The sequence below is a fragment of the Marmota flaviventris genome, chromosome 4 (genome assembly GCF_047511675.1).
Source record: "Marmota flaviventris isolate mMarFla1 chromosome 4, mMarFla1.hap1, whole genome shotgun sequence".
Lineage (NCBI taxonomy): Eukaryota > Metazoa > Chordata > Mammalia > Rodentia > Sciuridae > Marmota > Marmota flaviventris.
This window is the reverse complement of record NC_092501.1, coordinates 69,462,844-69,478,805: the sequence shown is the minus strand read 5'-3', so window position 1 is coordinate 69,478,805 and position 15,962 is coordinate 69,462,844. Positions and strand designations below refer to the sequence as shown.

Below are 15,962 nucleotides of genomic sequence, written 5' to 3'. Positions count from 1 at the left end.
TACATAATGCACAGTCAGAAGAATGAGAAGTTATAGTCCATTTATGTATGATGTGTCAAAATTCATTCCACTGTCATGTATAACTAATTAGAACAAATAAAAAAATAATAAAAATTGTTCTGTCAGGATGAAAGAAATTGAAAGGATATGGATAGGAAAAGAAGAACTCAAATTATCACCATTTGCAGACTATATGATTCTATACCTAAAAGACCCAAAAGTTCCACCAGAAATCTTCTAGAACTAATAAATGAATTCAGCAAAGTAGCTGGATATAAAATCAACACCCATAAATCAAAGACATTTCTGTATATCAGTGACAAATCCTCTGAAAGAGAAACTAGGAAAACCACCCCATTTACAATACCCTAAAAAAATCAAACTTGGGAATAAACTTAATGAAAGAGGTGAGAGAACTTTACAATGAAAACTACAATATGCTAAAGAAAGAAATTTAAAAAGACTTTAGAAGATGGAAAGATCTACCTTGTTCTTGGATAGGCAGAATTAATATTGTCAAAATGGCCATACTACCAAAATAACTATGCAGATTCAATGCGATCCCAATCAAAATCCCAATGACATTCCTCATAGAAATAGAAAAAGCAATCATGAAATTCATCCAGATAAATAAGAGACTCAGAATAGCCAAAGCAGTCCTTAGCAAGAAGAGCAAAGCTGGTGGCATTACTATTCCAGACCTTAAACTATACTACAGAGCAATAGTAACAAAAACATCATGGTATTGGCCCCAATATAAACATTTAGATCAATGGTACAGAACAGAGGACACAGAGTCTAATCAACATAATTACAGTTATCTTATATTAGACAAAGTTGCCAAAAATGTACATTAGAGGAAATTACACACACACACACACACACATGAAGTGTAAAATGTGATGATTATATATATATATATATATATATATATATATATATATATATATATATACACATATATACACACCTGATAGCCTCTTCAACAAACTGTGCTAGGAAAACTGGAAACCATATGTAACAAAATGAAATTAAACCTCTATCTCCTCACCATGCACAAAACTCAACTCAAAGTGGATCAAGGACCTAGGAATTAGACCAGAGACCCTGCAGCTAATAGAAGAAAAAGTAGTCCCAAATCTCCATCATGTTGGATTAGGCCACAACTTCCTTAATAAGACTCCTATGGTGCATGAATTAAAATCAAGAATCAATAAATGGGATGGATTCAAACTAAAAAGCTTCTTCTCAGCAAAAAGAAACAATCAGTGAGATGAATAGAGAGCCTATAGAATGGGAACAAATCTTTACCACAAGCAAATCAGATAGAGCACTAATCTCTAGGATATATAAAACACTCAAAAACCTTAACACCAAAAAAACCTCAAATAACCCAATCAATAAATGGGCCAAGGAACTGAACAGACAATTCTCAGAAGAGGTTCTACAATCAATCAACAAACATAAAAAATATTTAACATCTCTAGCAATTAGAGAAATGCAAATTAAAACTACTCTTAAGATTTTGCCTCACTCCAGTCAGAATGGCAGCTATCAAGAATATAAACAACAATAAGTGTTGGTAAGGATGTGGGGGAAAAGACACACTCATACATTGCTGATGGGACTGCAAATTGGAGCAGCCAATGTGAAAAGCAGTATGAAGATTCCTTAGAAAACTTGGAATAGAACCACCATTTGACTCAGCTATCCCACTCTTCAGTTCATACCCAAAGGACTTAAAATCAGCACACTATAGGGACACAGGCATATTAATGTTTATAGCAGCACAATTCACAATAACTAAATTGTGGAACCAACCTAGATGCCCTTCAGTAGATGAATGGATAGGAAAACTTTGGTATATATTCACAATGGAACATTACTCTGCATTAAAAGAGAATAAAATCATGGCATTTTCAGGTAAACGGATGGAGTTGGAGAATATAATGCTAAGTGTAGTAAGCCAATCTCGAAAAACCAAAGGTGGAATGTTCTCTTTGATATGACGATGCTGACTAATAATGGTGATGGCAGGGGAGCATGGGCGGAATGGAGGAACTTTAGATAGGGCAAAGGGGAGGGAGGAGAAAGGAGAGGGCAAAGAGGTAGGAAAGACAGTGTAATGAGTTAGACATCATTCCCCTAAGTACATGTATGAAGGACACAAATGGTGTGAGAATACTTTTTATACAACCAGTGACTTGAAATTGTGCTCTATATGTGTAATATAAAATGAATTGCATTCTGCCACCATGTATAACAAATGAGAATAAATAAATAATTTAATAAAGAAAGAAAATTGTTCTGTCAGAACTTTTCTCTTGCCAGTTCCAAGCACCTGATTACAATGGAGACAAAACCAAATAATTTCTTTTTAAAATATTTTTATTTTTTTATTCAGATCTGATTGACAAATACAATTACATACACACACACACACACATGAAGTGTGAAATGTGATGATTTGATATATATATCTGTGAATGAACTCCATCATCAAATTAATTAATACATCTACCACCTCCCATAGTTATATTTTTGTTTGTTTATGAAAGAATGATTAAAATCTGTTCTCTTAGCAAATTGTAAGTGTACAGGTTTTATTAACTATAACCATAATGTGGTACATTTTATCCTCAAAACTTATTCAATATGTAACTTATGGTAGTACCCTTGGACCCCTATCTCTCCATTTCTTCCACCCTGCAGCTCCTGGCAAATACCGTTCTTTTTGCTTATCGCATGAATTCACTGTTTTTTAAAGATTTCCATGTGTAAGTAACATCATACAGTATTTGTCTTTTTCTGTTTGATCTATTTCATTTAGCACAATGCCTATCTAGTTCTTTTATGCTGTTACCAATGGCAGAATTTCCTTCTTTCATGTAGTGGAATAATATTAATAATATTCACACACGCACACACAATTTTCTTATCTATTTAGGCATTCTTGGACATTTCGGTTGATCCTATGTCTTGGCTTTTATGAATAATGCTGTAATAAACAGTGGAGTGCAGAAAACTTCCTTTTCTTTTGCTATACGTCCAGTAGTAGAAATGCTGACTCAAATGATATCTCTATTTTAATGTTTTGAGGCTTCATGTTGTTTTCCATCACAGTTGTTCTAATGTACATTCTTGTCAATGTTATTCAGAGTTCCTTTTTATCCACATCCTCACCAAACCCTTGTTATCTTCCCTCATTTTTATAAGGGTCATTCTAACAAGTATGAGGTAGTATTTAATCACAGTAGTTCAATTTGTGTTTCTCTAGTGATTAGTGATATTGAACTTTTGTTCAAGTACTTGTTGGTCATCTGCATGTCTTTCTTTTTTTGAGAAATGTCTGTTCAGATCCTTTGTCCATTTTTCAATTAGGTTATTTGTTTTCTTGCTATTGAGTTGTTTAAGTTTATTAACTGAATAATTTTTTTTCTGGCCTCAATCATTTTCTCTTTGTTTTGTGTCAAATTTCTATATATCCACAGGGATTTGCATCTTAATTGTAGTTTAGTTTCTTATTTTAATTTCTTTTTTTTTTTATAATCTGATGGATCAATTTTTAGTCCCCCTTCCCTTATAGATATTTAAAACCCTGGTTTTTTATGTCTTCCCCCAGTATAGTATTCATAGTATTTTGATCCATTACCTTTATTTAACTCAATCCCTTTTAACCAATTTGGGCTAGTTAGGTTATAATGAAACTCTAATAGGTTAGGATCTAGCACAATAGCTTCTCTTGAGAGTAGGCCTTATTACAAAGAACAGATTGTTTTGGTTATGATATTTACAAATGCCTACGTTCTCCTCCATCTGCTAAAAGCATGAGGGAACTTCTTCTTCTTCTTCTTCTTCTTCTTCTTATTATTATTATTATTATTTGACTTTCAGTCTCAGAACCTGGGAAAGCTCCTGGAGATAAAATTCACAAATGTTAACATCCCCCTGAGATGCAGTTACTTTCAGACTTTTTCACTCTGAGGCTGTAGCAATTTATCAATAACAATTCACATTTTCTTACCCCTACACTGTTTATCACTGAGATTTCTGCTTGTTAGTCTCTGCTTCATTGAATTGTTGATTCTCTGCATTTACTTGCCTCTTTTCAGTTTGGGTGGGGAGCGTGGTTTGATCTGTGATTTCAGTAAACCTATTGATTTTCAGGCTAAGTTTTTTACTGATTAGGATGGAGTAGTGGCTTCCAAGCTCCTTCCATGTTGGAGCAGAAACAAAAATACCTCTCTGTTCTTCCCAACTCTGAAGGATATTTTGTTTATTGTAGTATTTTGAATAGGCATATTAATTTTTTTTTTGTATCAGCATTTAAAGACATTCTGTCTTCTGGTTTCCACAGCTTCAGTGAGAAGTTAGTTATATTTCATTGTTACTACTCTGAAGGTAATGTATTTTTTAACTGCTCTATGGATTATGAAATGCTTAGGAATAGATGATTCTTTTGTTTATATCTTGTTTGGGGTAATTTGAAAAAATCTCAGCCAATATTTATTTAATTCTTCCTCTTGTTTAATCTCAAGTCACCAAATGCTTTAAAGATTGGACTATCTGACAGTGTCTAACATCATTTTGGGCTCAATTTTTTTTTCAATTCCAAAGTTTGAACATTTTTGGGGGGCTTATATTTGAGTTCACAACTACTGTCATTTTCTGTGTTTCATCTGCTTTTAAAGCCATCAAGAATATTTTTACTTTCAAAGATTATATTTTCCATTTCTAGAAGGTCTATTTGACTAAAAATATAGTAGTCCTCCTTTTTGTGGTTTTACTTTCTATGGTTTCAGGTACCAGTGGTCATCTGTTGTTCAAAAATATTATTATGGTGCAATAAGGAATTAGCATATTTTAAGAGAAAGTGAGAGACCATATAATTTTATTATATTTATTATATTTACTAGAGTATATTGTTATAATTATTCTATTTTACTATTATTTATTATTGTTAACTCATTACTGTGCCTAATTTATAAATTAAATTTGTGTGTGTGTGTGTGTACACAGAGAAAGAGAGAGGACATAGTATGGTTTGTATTATCTGTGGTTTCAGACATCCATTGGGGGGGTCTTGGAACATTTTCCTCACACATAAGGCACAGACTACTATAAATACAAATTTTCTGCTGAAATACTATTTTCAGAACATTTTAAACTTATTTTCTTATGCCTTAATTAACATAATAATCATGGTTAAATTCTTTATTAACTCTGTGCATAACTACTACATCTGCTTTCATTACCTATTTTATGTCTTTACTGTTAGTTATGTTTTCCTTTTTTATCCCATAACTAGTAAAATTTTATTGTATGCAGGACATGATGAATGATATGCTGTATCCTCTTGGTTCAGTTACTGTCTTAGTCTGTGTTATGTTACTATAACAGAATAACGGAGTAGTTAATAATGAAAAAAAAATTGTTGTCTCACAGTTCTGAAGTCTAGGATGTCCAAGATTAAGTCTCTGGCATCTGTCAAGGGCCTTCTTGCTCAATGGCAAAGGGCAAAGAGGCAAAAGTGGCCAAACTCATTGTCTTATAATGCTATTAATCTCACCCATGAGGGCAGAATCCTCATGGCCCCATCACATTCAAAGATCCCATCTTCTGATACCACCACAATGGCCACCAAAAATTGACATGAGTTTGGAAGGGGACAGATATTAAATTCTAGCAGTTACCTCATAGAAAAATTTTGGATTATTTAGCTAGTTGTCTAGGCTCATTTTCAGACTTCTTAGGGTAGATGTAGATCCCTTCAATTTTTTTTTTTTAATTCAAGGGACTACTTACTTTAGGAACCTGCTGCACCCAGACACACTGATTTTTGTCACTTCTGCTCAGCAAGTCTTTCACTCTTTGCTTGTCTCTGGTTTTGCCCTACTACTTTGGAACATGCCCTCAGGATGAAAGTTGGGTTTAGTGTAAGGTTTTCCTTTTCTGTTTTCCTTTTGTCAATGTTCATATCCTGTGATGGCTGCCTTCCAATTTCTGTAAAACAATTGTTTTACAGTTCACATCTGATAGCACACAAAATTCATGTGGTTTCTTTAGTAATTTCTTCTCCTTTTTACTTGACATTTGGTAACTCACCTCATGAAGTTACTTTAATTAAGTGATGTTAACTGATTTTAACAAATTATTTTAGTAATAATTTGAGTAATAAAACAAGTCTTTTATTTTTCTTTTGGACATGAGCATTGTTTGCCATTGCAAGGCACCTGAGGTCACTCTGAACTCAGGACCACTGTATACTAATGAAGCTTTCCAGGAACTACCTAGGCAATACAAACTTGGGTTCAGATTGACTTAATGCCTGGTGTACTTCTTATTCAGCTTTACCTTAGTACTGCATAATTTGGTTTATCTAGGGATCACGTCATTGTCATAGAATGACAAATTTAGAAAAACAAAATGAAATTATTATACATAAGTATAACTTTATAGTTTAAATATTCTTTTTAAAAATTTCTAATCTTGGCAGTTTCTGTGCATTGATTTTTGTTTTCCTCCACAAACTAAGCTCTCAAAATGAAACTTAAAATTCTCTGGGACTGACAAATAACATTAAGGACACAATGTCTCCAGTGCTTTGCTTACCTTTTGAGTTTCTTAATTTTCTTTTCAATTCATATTCTGCTAATTTCTATCTTGTCAGGTTCTTAATGTTTTCAAAAGGGGTGTGTGTGTGTGTGTGTGTGTGTGTGTGTATGTGTGTGTGTGTGTATGTTTGACTGTGGAGTTCATCAATTTTTTTTTTGTTTTTGTTAGGAGGTATGATGGATCTAATAACTCAGAAATCCAGTGATAGTTTCTACAATTCTTCTTCAAATTGCATAACAGTAATAAGTACATTTGGTACTTAATTAAAATATGATTTTATATATCATTACTGATACTATTTATTAAAATTTGAATTTCCATTTCCTTGAAATAATTTTATTAATTAAAGATTAAACTTATGCTTTTTCTGACTGAACTAAGTATAAAAATGCTTTTTTATCCACCCCTCTCCATCTCGCCCTCAGAGCCGTTTGGATGTGTATTTTTCACAGAACCCAGCAGGAACATCTGTTCAAAATATGCTCCACTGGAGTCAGGTATAACAAAAGGAATAAGGTAACAGATAAGTAAATTATCCTCCTATGATAGAAGGGGATAGACATCATAGGAAAGAAAAGTGTATCTCAGTGTGATTAACTTACACTACTCATGGTTTACTTCATCATTATAGAAATCATGCCACTGCTGTAGAATGACAAATTCATAGGGATAAAATGAAGTTATTACATATTTGTATGAATCTTTATTGTTTATATAATGTATTAACATCATATCTATTGGATCCTCTAAACTTCAGCAATAACAGAGCAATATAACTATTTCTTACAAATGACAAAATGTTAGTCAGAACAGAAGAATAGGGACCATCTATTCCACACACCTCACTTGACTTGTCCAAGATTCAAAGCTAAGACTAGAACCCAGTTCTCCTGATGCCTAGTCTGAAATGCTTTCTCTAGACTGCACTTTTTTTCTATGTTAAGCTGTAAGCCTTTTGAGGACCATGGGAAAGTTTTGTTCACTTTTGTATTTCCAAGACTAACATTTCTTGGCATATAATAGATATTAAACTAATATTTGTTTAATGATTGATACTGAAAAAGAGAAAAATCAAGTATGAATGTAATCTTAATGTTCAAGCTAGGACAATGCAGTAGAAAGAACATTTTCCTGGGAATAAAAAACCAAACATTAATTTTTTCTTTGAACCTTACTGGGAGGGTAACATTGAATAGTTGGTTTAACCTTTCTGAATAAGTTCCTGATTTTTAAAATGAAATCATTCTTTAACCTAACAAAAATATTATAATAGAATGATGATTATAAAAGTTCTTTAAAGCTAATAAACACTAAAAATTAAAGTATTATTAAGATATTAGATAAAACTTTTCCAATTACAAAATGTTTACATTTATGAAGTAATTGTTTTGATGTAATCATTATAAATATTCATTATAACTTATCTTTAAATTTTGTTTACCCCTGATGTTTGCTTCATCAGGAAAATCAAATTAATCTTTGTATTTCTTCATCCATTATAATAAGGTTTTCTGAGTGCCTACAATGTGCCCTATATTGTACTATACTCATGGGAAACACAAGTGAGCTAAACAAAGATGCTTGTGTTCCTTAAGCTTACATTTTAGTAGTTGATACACAAGGAATAAAGAATAAGGTAGGGGGCTGGAGTTGTAGCTCAGTCATAGAGCACTTGCCTAGCATGTGAGAGGCACTGGGTTCAATTCTCAGTACTGCATATAAATAAATAACATAAAAGTCCATTGACAACTAAAAAAATCTTAAAAAAAAAGAATAAGGTAGTAGTAGTGCCTGGAGCAGTAGCACACCTGTAAGCCCAGTGGCTTGGGAAGCTGAGGCAGGAGAGGAGGATCTTGAGTTCAAAGTCAGCTGCAGCAAAAGCAAGGCACTAAGCAACTCAGTGAGACTCTGTCTCTAAATAAAATACAAAATAGGGCTGTTGATATGGCTCAGTGGTTGAGTGTCCCTGAATTCAATCCCTGGTACACCTCCACCACCTGCCCAAAGAAAGAAAGACCAACAACAACAACAAAAAGAATAAGGTAGCAGGTAAGTAAATTATCCTCATATGATAGAATGGGATAGACATCATAGGAAAATGGGGTAGGGGGAGGAATAGGAGAAAAGGATTAGGCATTCTTATAAGTGGATTATACATTTGAACAGAGAGATTAGGCTAAGAGGTCTCAGTAAGATGATGACAGTTGAAAAATGATTTAAAGGAGGTGAAGGAATTGACAATATGGACAATATGAAATGTCTTCTTAGTCCATTAATGCAACTAGAGTAAGTTTGGTAGTTTATAATCAGAAGAAATTTATTTCTTACAGTTCTAGAGGTTAGAAAGTCCAAGATCAAGATACTGGCAGATTCAGTGTCTGATGAGAGCTTGCTTTCTCCATTAGAGATGCATTTTCTAGTAGTTTCTTCACATAGTGAAAGAGGCAAAAGTCTCCTTGGGCTTATTTTATAAGGGCACTAATCCCATTCATGAACCTAATCACTTTCTAAAGGTCTCCACCTAATACCATCACCTTGGTGGTTAAAATTTCAACATATGAATTTGGGGAGGACATAAACATTTAGATCATAGCATGGGGGATAGGGTTTACAGAGAGAGAGAATAGCCAAAGAGAAGCACACTTAAGAAACAAGTGCAGTTCTGAAATGAGTAAGTAAGAAAGTAGTAGAAAAGAAAGGCAAAAAAGAATCTATCATTGCAAACACTTTGGCATTCACCCTGTGTGAAGCCACTGCAAGTTTTTCATCAACAGGTGACACTCAATGAGCTATACTTTTACGGGATCACTTTGGCTGCTATGTTGAGTCTACTGTAGTGGGGCAAGGGTGGGAGCAGTGAGAAAGTTAGGAAACTTCTGCAGTAGTCCAAAGAAGAAATAATGATGGCTTGGACTGATGTATTGACAGCAGAGTTTGTAAAAATGGTTGAATTATGAGCATCCACATGCATATCATGTACATACAGCTGATGAGATACAGTCATGGATTCTGTGAGGAGTGAAAGAAAAGGAGAGAAGCTTGGATGACTCTAAAGTTTTCGACCTAAGCAATGAAAAGATGAAGTGACTCTTAAAAGATATAGGGAGATTCGATGGTAGAGTGGAGTTGGAGGAGAGGTAAAATGTTCTGTTTGTTAAGTTTATACAGCCAAGCAACGAATATGATTAAGCAGTTTTATATAGCAATATAGAACTAAGGAGATACTTATTAAAAGAAGATGAATATTTTGAATATAAATGGCATGTAAAGTTGAAAGACTAGATGAGAACACAATAGAATGAGTATAGATAGAGATGAGGAGCAAGGATTGAGTGCCGAATTATTGAAGATTAAGATTTAGCAGAGGCTAAATCAGCCAAGGAGACTGAAAAGAAGCAGTAAGCGAAACATGAAGATCACTGTATTCTAGAAGTTAAGGAAGTATCTCAAGGATGAAGGAATGAACAACAGTATCAGATGACATTGATAAGTAATACAGCAGAATTCCTTGGAGTTGACCAAGCTTTTATAAATATTTTTCTCGTGATTTTTTACCAGCCTTTCTGAGTTGGCTAGACTCTTTTCAAGATGATATATTTTGTCTTCATTATCTGATGTTCTGGCTTCTACTTGCTCCACTCTGTTAATGATACTCTCATTTGAGTTTTTAGTTTGGTTTATAGTTTCCTTCATTTCTAGAATTATTGTTTGATTTTTTTAATAATCTCTATCTCCTGATAAAGATGCTTAATTTCTTCTTTTATCTGTTTATGTAATTCATTTTAATGTGTTCTTTCACTGTTTGAATTTGCTGTCTCATATCCTCTTTAAGGTTCCATTCCATCTGTCTAAGGTATTCCTTGAGTTCTTTATTTGACCATTTTTCTGATGCCTCTAGGTCCTCCTGAATATTTAGGCTGTCCTTCATTGTTTGTACTCCTTTTCTTCCTTGCTTTTTCATGCTGCTCATGTTACTTCTTGTTCTATTTGACTGCTGAGTTACTGTTTACACCTGTAAATTTATTTGATGCTTGGGAGGAAAGGTATTAGAAGGGAAGGGAAGAAGTCACTGTTGCCGCTGGTTTCAATGGAGTTATCGCCTCCGCCTGTGACGTCAGTTCTCTGCCATGGTGGTATCCCTTGCAAATGGTGACAGTTCGTTCCCTTTGCTGGGTGACCAATGCAATTGGTGGGTCCTGACTGGCTCTCTGAAGCCCCGTTTCAATCCTGTGGCCACTGCCTATGAAGGCTCGGTTGGCATTAACCTCTGTAGTTTCAGAAGGGCCAACCAATTGTTTCAGCAGGATCGTTTAGTGCTGAGTCACAGCAGTTTGTCTGTGAGAAGCAGGCGAACGGGAGCTTGAATTCAGCCGATCCGGGCTCCGTGTGTGTTCTGAGAGGCCCAGACTGTTCGCCCCAGATCCACGTCAGCTCAGCATTGCCTAGTGATCCTCTCTCTGAGCTTGCAGAAGTTCGGAAGGGTCAAAGTGAAATCCTGGTTTCATTTTAGGAAAAAGCTGTGCTCGCCTTAACATAAGAGAACTCCTGATCAAATCCAGTCAGGGTTTGAAAGTTGTCTAAGTTTCATTTCACTTCCTTCAGGCCACCTCAAAGACAGAAGCTTTTATAAATGTTAAGGTTATAAATTATCTTGAACACTTTTGGTGGAAGGATCTAAGTAGTGTGTGCTGGTAAATATTTTATAACTTGTGGGGGTGAAGACATAAGTAACATTTGTCAATTTCTGTGGTGAGGTTATTCCTGTCATGATTGATTTTAACCAACCAATGCAATACCACTGTACTTAAAGTTGGGAAAAGATGCCCATAATTAGATCTTATTAATAGAAACTGGTTCTAGCATACTACTGGATGGAGATGTAAGACTATTTAGATTGGATTTTTAAAATGATTGTTATTATGATTGCCCAATAATTTGACAAATGACATTCAGTTGCACACTTTAAATGGTTAAAATTATAAATTTTATTTTATGTGTATTTTACTACAATCTTTAAAAAGATGATTAATGAGAGTAAGTGGAGATGGTGAAAACCCTTCTCTAGAATCTTGCTGAAAGGAGAATAAAAATATTTGTCAAGAGCTGTGGTAGGAAATGGGGAAGTGAATCTATCTTCTGAGACAATTAACAGCAGGTTTTTACATTAATGAAAATGCCCTACTAAAGAGGAGAAAATTTATGAAGAGAGAAAGAGATGGAATTCTAGGATAGATGTGATCTAGTAGACAAGTAATAGATAAGCTTTTGAGCTAACAGAGATAATATCCCTTTTTTATTTGCTGGTAAGTATATTGATGTAGTAAAAGTCTCTGAACTTTTATGATTGCTGCAGTTTTTTTGTCAAAATGGGAAAGTGCATTTTAATAAAATAGAGTATGGATAGAAAAGAAAGTAGAAGTCAGTGGAGCAAAGAGAAGATATTACATAATTGCCCAGAAGCATGGACAAGGAAATGGATGAGGGAATTATGGTATGGTTGCTGGGCAAGACTAATGGCCTGCATGAGGTGTGCAATCATCAATTTGAAGTGACTTCAGTAAGCGTAGTGCTTAGTTTTTTTTTTTCCTCCAGTTTTGTTCAGTCTCATTAGTATAGGCATATAGTGTGTAGGAATTGGATTTTTCTACAATTTTTTTTTGTGTGAAGCAAGTAGGATGATGCAATGCAAGTAGAAAAGTGTTGAGTAGATATAAGTGAGTCATTTTAATGATTGATTATGGAATTTCAGCTGGATAAGAAGGAAAGAAAGTACATTGAAGGAATAAGATATAATAAAAGGTTGAAAGGATGAATGGATGCACAATCTTGGCAATGTTGAAGAATTTTTGACATTGCTATGTCAGGGAGAATTAGGTGATGTTTAGAAAATGGAATGGATAAAAATTAGAGTATGCAAGGACTGAAGTATTATAAAGGTTTATGATAAGGTCACAGGGTGAATGGTTAGTATAAGATGGGGGACAAGATCATTGAGGTGAAGAGCTCAAGGAATTAAAATGAGGTTGTGAGAAAGATTAAATCGCTAAAACTGAAGGCAGGAATAGTTTCAGAGGGAGTAACAGTAAGCAGGAACTAAACAGGCAGAACAACCTGTAGTTTAATAGATGATCACAACAGCAAAAAAAAAGTAAGTAATATAATTGAATGGTATGATATTCAGAGCTTGGAGGAAACTTCTTAGAGAGGAGGAAGTGAGAATAATTTAAAAGAAGAAATAATGAACAAAGAGGATTAACTAACACTCAGGTCCAGTGAACCCAGGTATATGGGAGAAAAAAGTTGCACCACTTGAAGGAGCTATGAGGGAAGTATCATTCTCAGGAAAAAAAAAAAACAGATTGTCAGTAGAGCAGGAAGGTGAAGAGGCCAGTGAGAGGTTTAAGATACAGAGGTGATGATGGAATTCCAGATAATAAGAGTTTTAGGAGTTAAAGAGAGTTGGGAAGAATTAGAATAAGGATTATATGGAGCCATATAAGGTTTAGAAATCCATAGATCATAAGTAACCTGAGAGTGTGACCTTCTTGTAATGAAAACACAAAGAGAAAGTAAGCATAATCAAATTGAATCTAATAGACTGAAAGCCAGTGTTAATGGTGAGGTTAAGGGTGTTTAGGAGTGAAGGAAGGGACAGCTTCTGAGACACACTCTTGAGTCCTGTTGGTTGAGGCAAGGTTGTTTAGAGAGGTGTCACAGTCCCAATGCAAGGCACTCACTCTTGACCTCTATTGATGAAGCTGAGGATTTTTGAGGAAACCTAAGATTACTCAAAACACATAGTCCCCTTTGGGGAAGTAAAAGACTTTGGGGACACATGCATTTGTGTGAAGATGATAGACTCACATCTTTAGATTTCCTGCCCCCATCTCCACCCCTTCCATTTCTTACACTAAACAAAGGAAGGGAGAAGGGAAGAAGCCCCCCCTGCATAAATACCAGCAGACCCAGTACAAAGGGGAATCATGCAATACATGCCTTAATTTACATCAACTGCCACCATAATGAGCAAGTATATATGGTCTTCTTCTTTTTTTTTTTATGGTCTTCATTTTTGTTTTTCTTTTAGCTTCTTCATTGTAACCACTTGAAAGCTTATGATTGGGGCAGTCCTGTTTTGAATTTTCCTCATTTTAATCAAGTATGTCTATGTATATTCTAAAAACCATCTTCCTTCCCATTTTGTTAAGATGACCCTCATAGATAAGAGTCGTCTGTGAATCTGCAGAGTATTATTACATAGTGAGACCAGCAAGTTAAAATCATATTGTTTTGGAATCATATTGTTATATCCAACCAAAGCAGCTTTTCCATACTTTTACATATCTTAATAGGAAATACCCTGGATAAACTTAGAGAAGTTGACAGTAGTAGAAGAATTCATCATCCTTCGTCTGGAAAACTATTTTATTTATAATTTGCACAACTCTGTACTTGGTAAATATGAGATAAAATGCATAATGTATTTCTTGACCTTAAAACCAGTTTTTCTATTTGGGAATACAGGACAAATACATATAATAATTAGAAATAACTTAGAATTCAATGAGAACATGGTAAAAATTGTGTAAGTGTGATGACAAAATTTTTGAAATATTAGAAACTGAGCCTGTCTGACTTCAAAGTTTCTACTTCCCTACTACACTTTTCTGCCTCAGCTAAATTCTGGGCCATATATAATCTGCTCATATGAAAAAGTCTGAAGTAAGATCTTAAAATCAAATTCAGTGGGATTAGAGGTAACCTTGGTTGCCAATATTTATAATTTATTAATAAACATATAGCAGTAATACAGTCACAGAAAATTTGAAATGCTTTCAAATACCTTCAAGATACTTCCATGCTTTACAAGAAATACTGAACTTACCTGTGTGGAATCTTTGAATATTCTGAATTAAAACAATCTATTAGCTGGGTGTTGTGGTACATGCCTATAATCCCAGCAATTTGGGAGGCTGAGGCAGGAGGATCACAGATTCAAGGACAATCCCAGCAACTCAGCAAGTTCCTGTCTCAAAATAAAACAAAAAGTGCTGGGGATGTGGTAGAACGTCCATGAGTTGAATCCCCATTACTATAAAGCAAACAAAATAAAAAGTAAATTACCTAGTGCCGCAGTCCGGCTGCAGCAAAATAACCGGTGGATGACGAATAACTTGTGTACGTTGATACAGCAGGAGAGGGAGCCATTTATTGTAGGACAGGAGTGGTATTTATACATTTCACACAGCTTATCTAATTAACATAAACTAGATACAGCAGTTAACCAATAAAGAATCTCCACACTTAATTGCTCGCTTTTGTTACTTCACAAACCACTCCCTCTGGCATTTTGCCAGGCGCCATCCAGACTTGTTTACAGACTCTAACATTTGCTAGGCGCCATCCTGACTTGTTTACAGACTCTAACAACCTAGTTTCGATTTATGCTTGTTTCTGAGTAAAAATTGTAAGATCTGTTCTTTCATACTCGTTGCTTCCATAGATTCACTGTTTAATCCACCAGATTAAATTTATTTTAAAACATCATTTAATAATTTAATAAATAAAACTTTCTAATGTATCATTTTCTGTGAAAACTCTTTTTTTTATTCATTTATTTTTAGACAAATTCTCCATTGTACAATGTGACAAATATGAATGTGACAACTGCAACTTGGAATGGTAGAAATGACTTATTGGCTGACCTGGAAGATGTTAAAATTTTACTTTCTGAAATCACAAACCTCATTAATCATAAAACTATTTCTTACTATAATCATATAGACTTTTTGTATGGATTAGATGCTTATCATCAAGTTTACCATGAAATCCGTGATATCATCCAAAAAAATCTATAAAGAACCATGATACTCTGTGTTTAAGGACTTATATCATTCCTATTAAAATTCAATTATTATAAGCTAAGAGTGATGGCACATGCCTATAATCCTGGCTATTCAGGAGGCTAAGACTGGAGGATTTCAAGTTCTGGACTAATCTGCAAGACTCTCAGCAACTTAGTGAGTCGTCTTAAAATAAAAAAGGACTGGGGATGTAGCTCAGTGATGGAGTGCCCCTGGTTTCAATTCCCTGTGCCAAAAAAGGAATCCAATCATTTTTTTTCTTACTATGTATGTTTATTCACATATTAGAGTATTCAATAAAACAATTGTCTATTTTCTCCTTGTTCCCAGACTATCTGTTCATTAAATCAGTGGTATTTATATTTACAAGGAAAATGGTAGACATATATCAGTACAGTCTATTGAGTTTCTTAATAGAATTTAAATACCTAATATCAGAAACAATAATCTTACCATTTTTTTGCAAGAGATAACCTTTTAAAG

The 15,962-nt window shown here is 34.3% G+C and overlaps 1 protein-coding gene across 1 annotated transcript in view; it reads left to right on the top strand.

Annotated features, from left to right (window-relative positions):
• LOC114103519 (lipase member J) overlaps positions 1 to 15,533 on the top strand; it is a 33,261-nt gene extending 17,728 nt beyond the window's left edge. Inside the window, 3 exon segments of the mRNA XM_071611717.1 lie at positions 7,041 to 7,112; positions 13,703 to 13,774; positions 15,240 to 15,533. Coding sequence (XP_071467818.1) covers positions 7,041 to 7,112; positions 13,703 to 13,774; positions 15,240 to 15,473 — 378 coding nt within the window. The 3' untranslated portion in view covers positions 15,474 to 15,533.
• Positions 15,534 to 15,962: the final 429 nt, after the last annotated feature.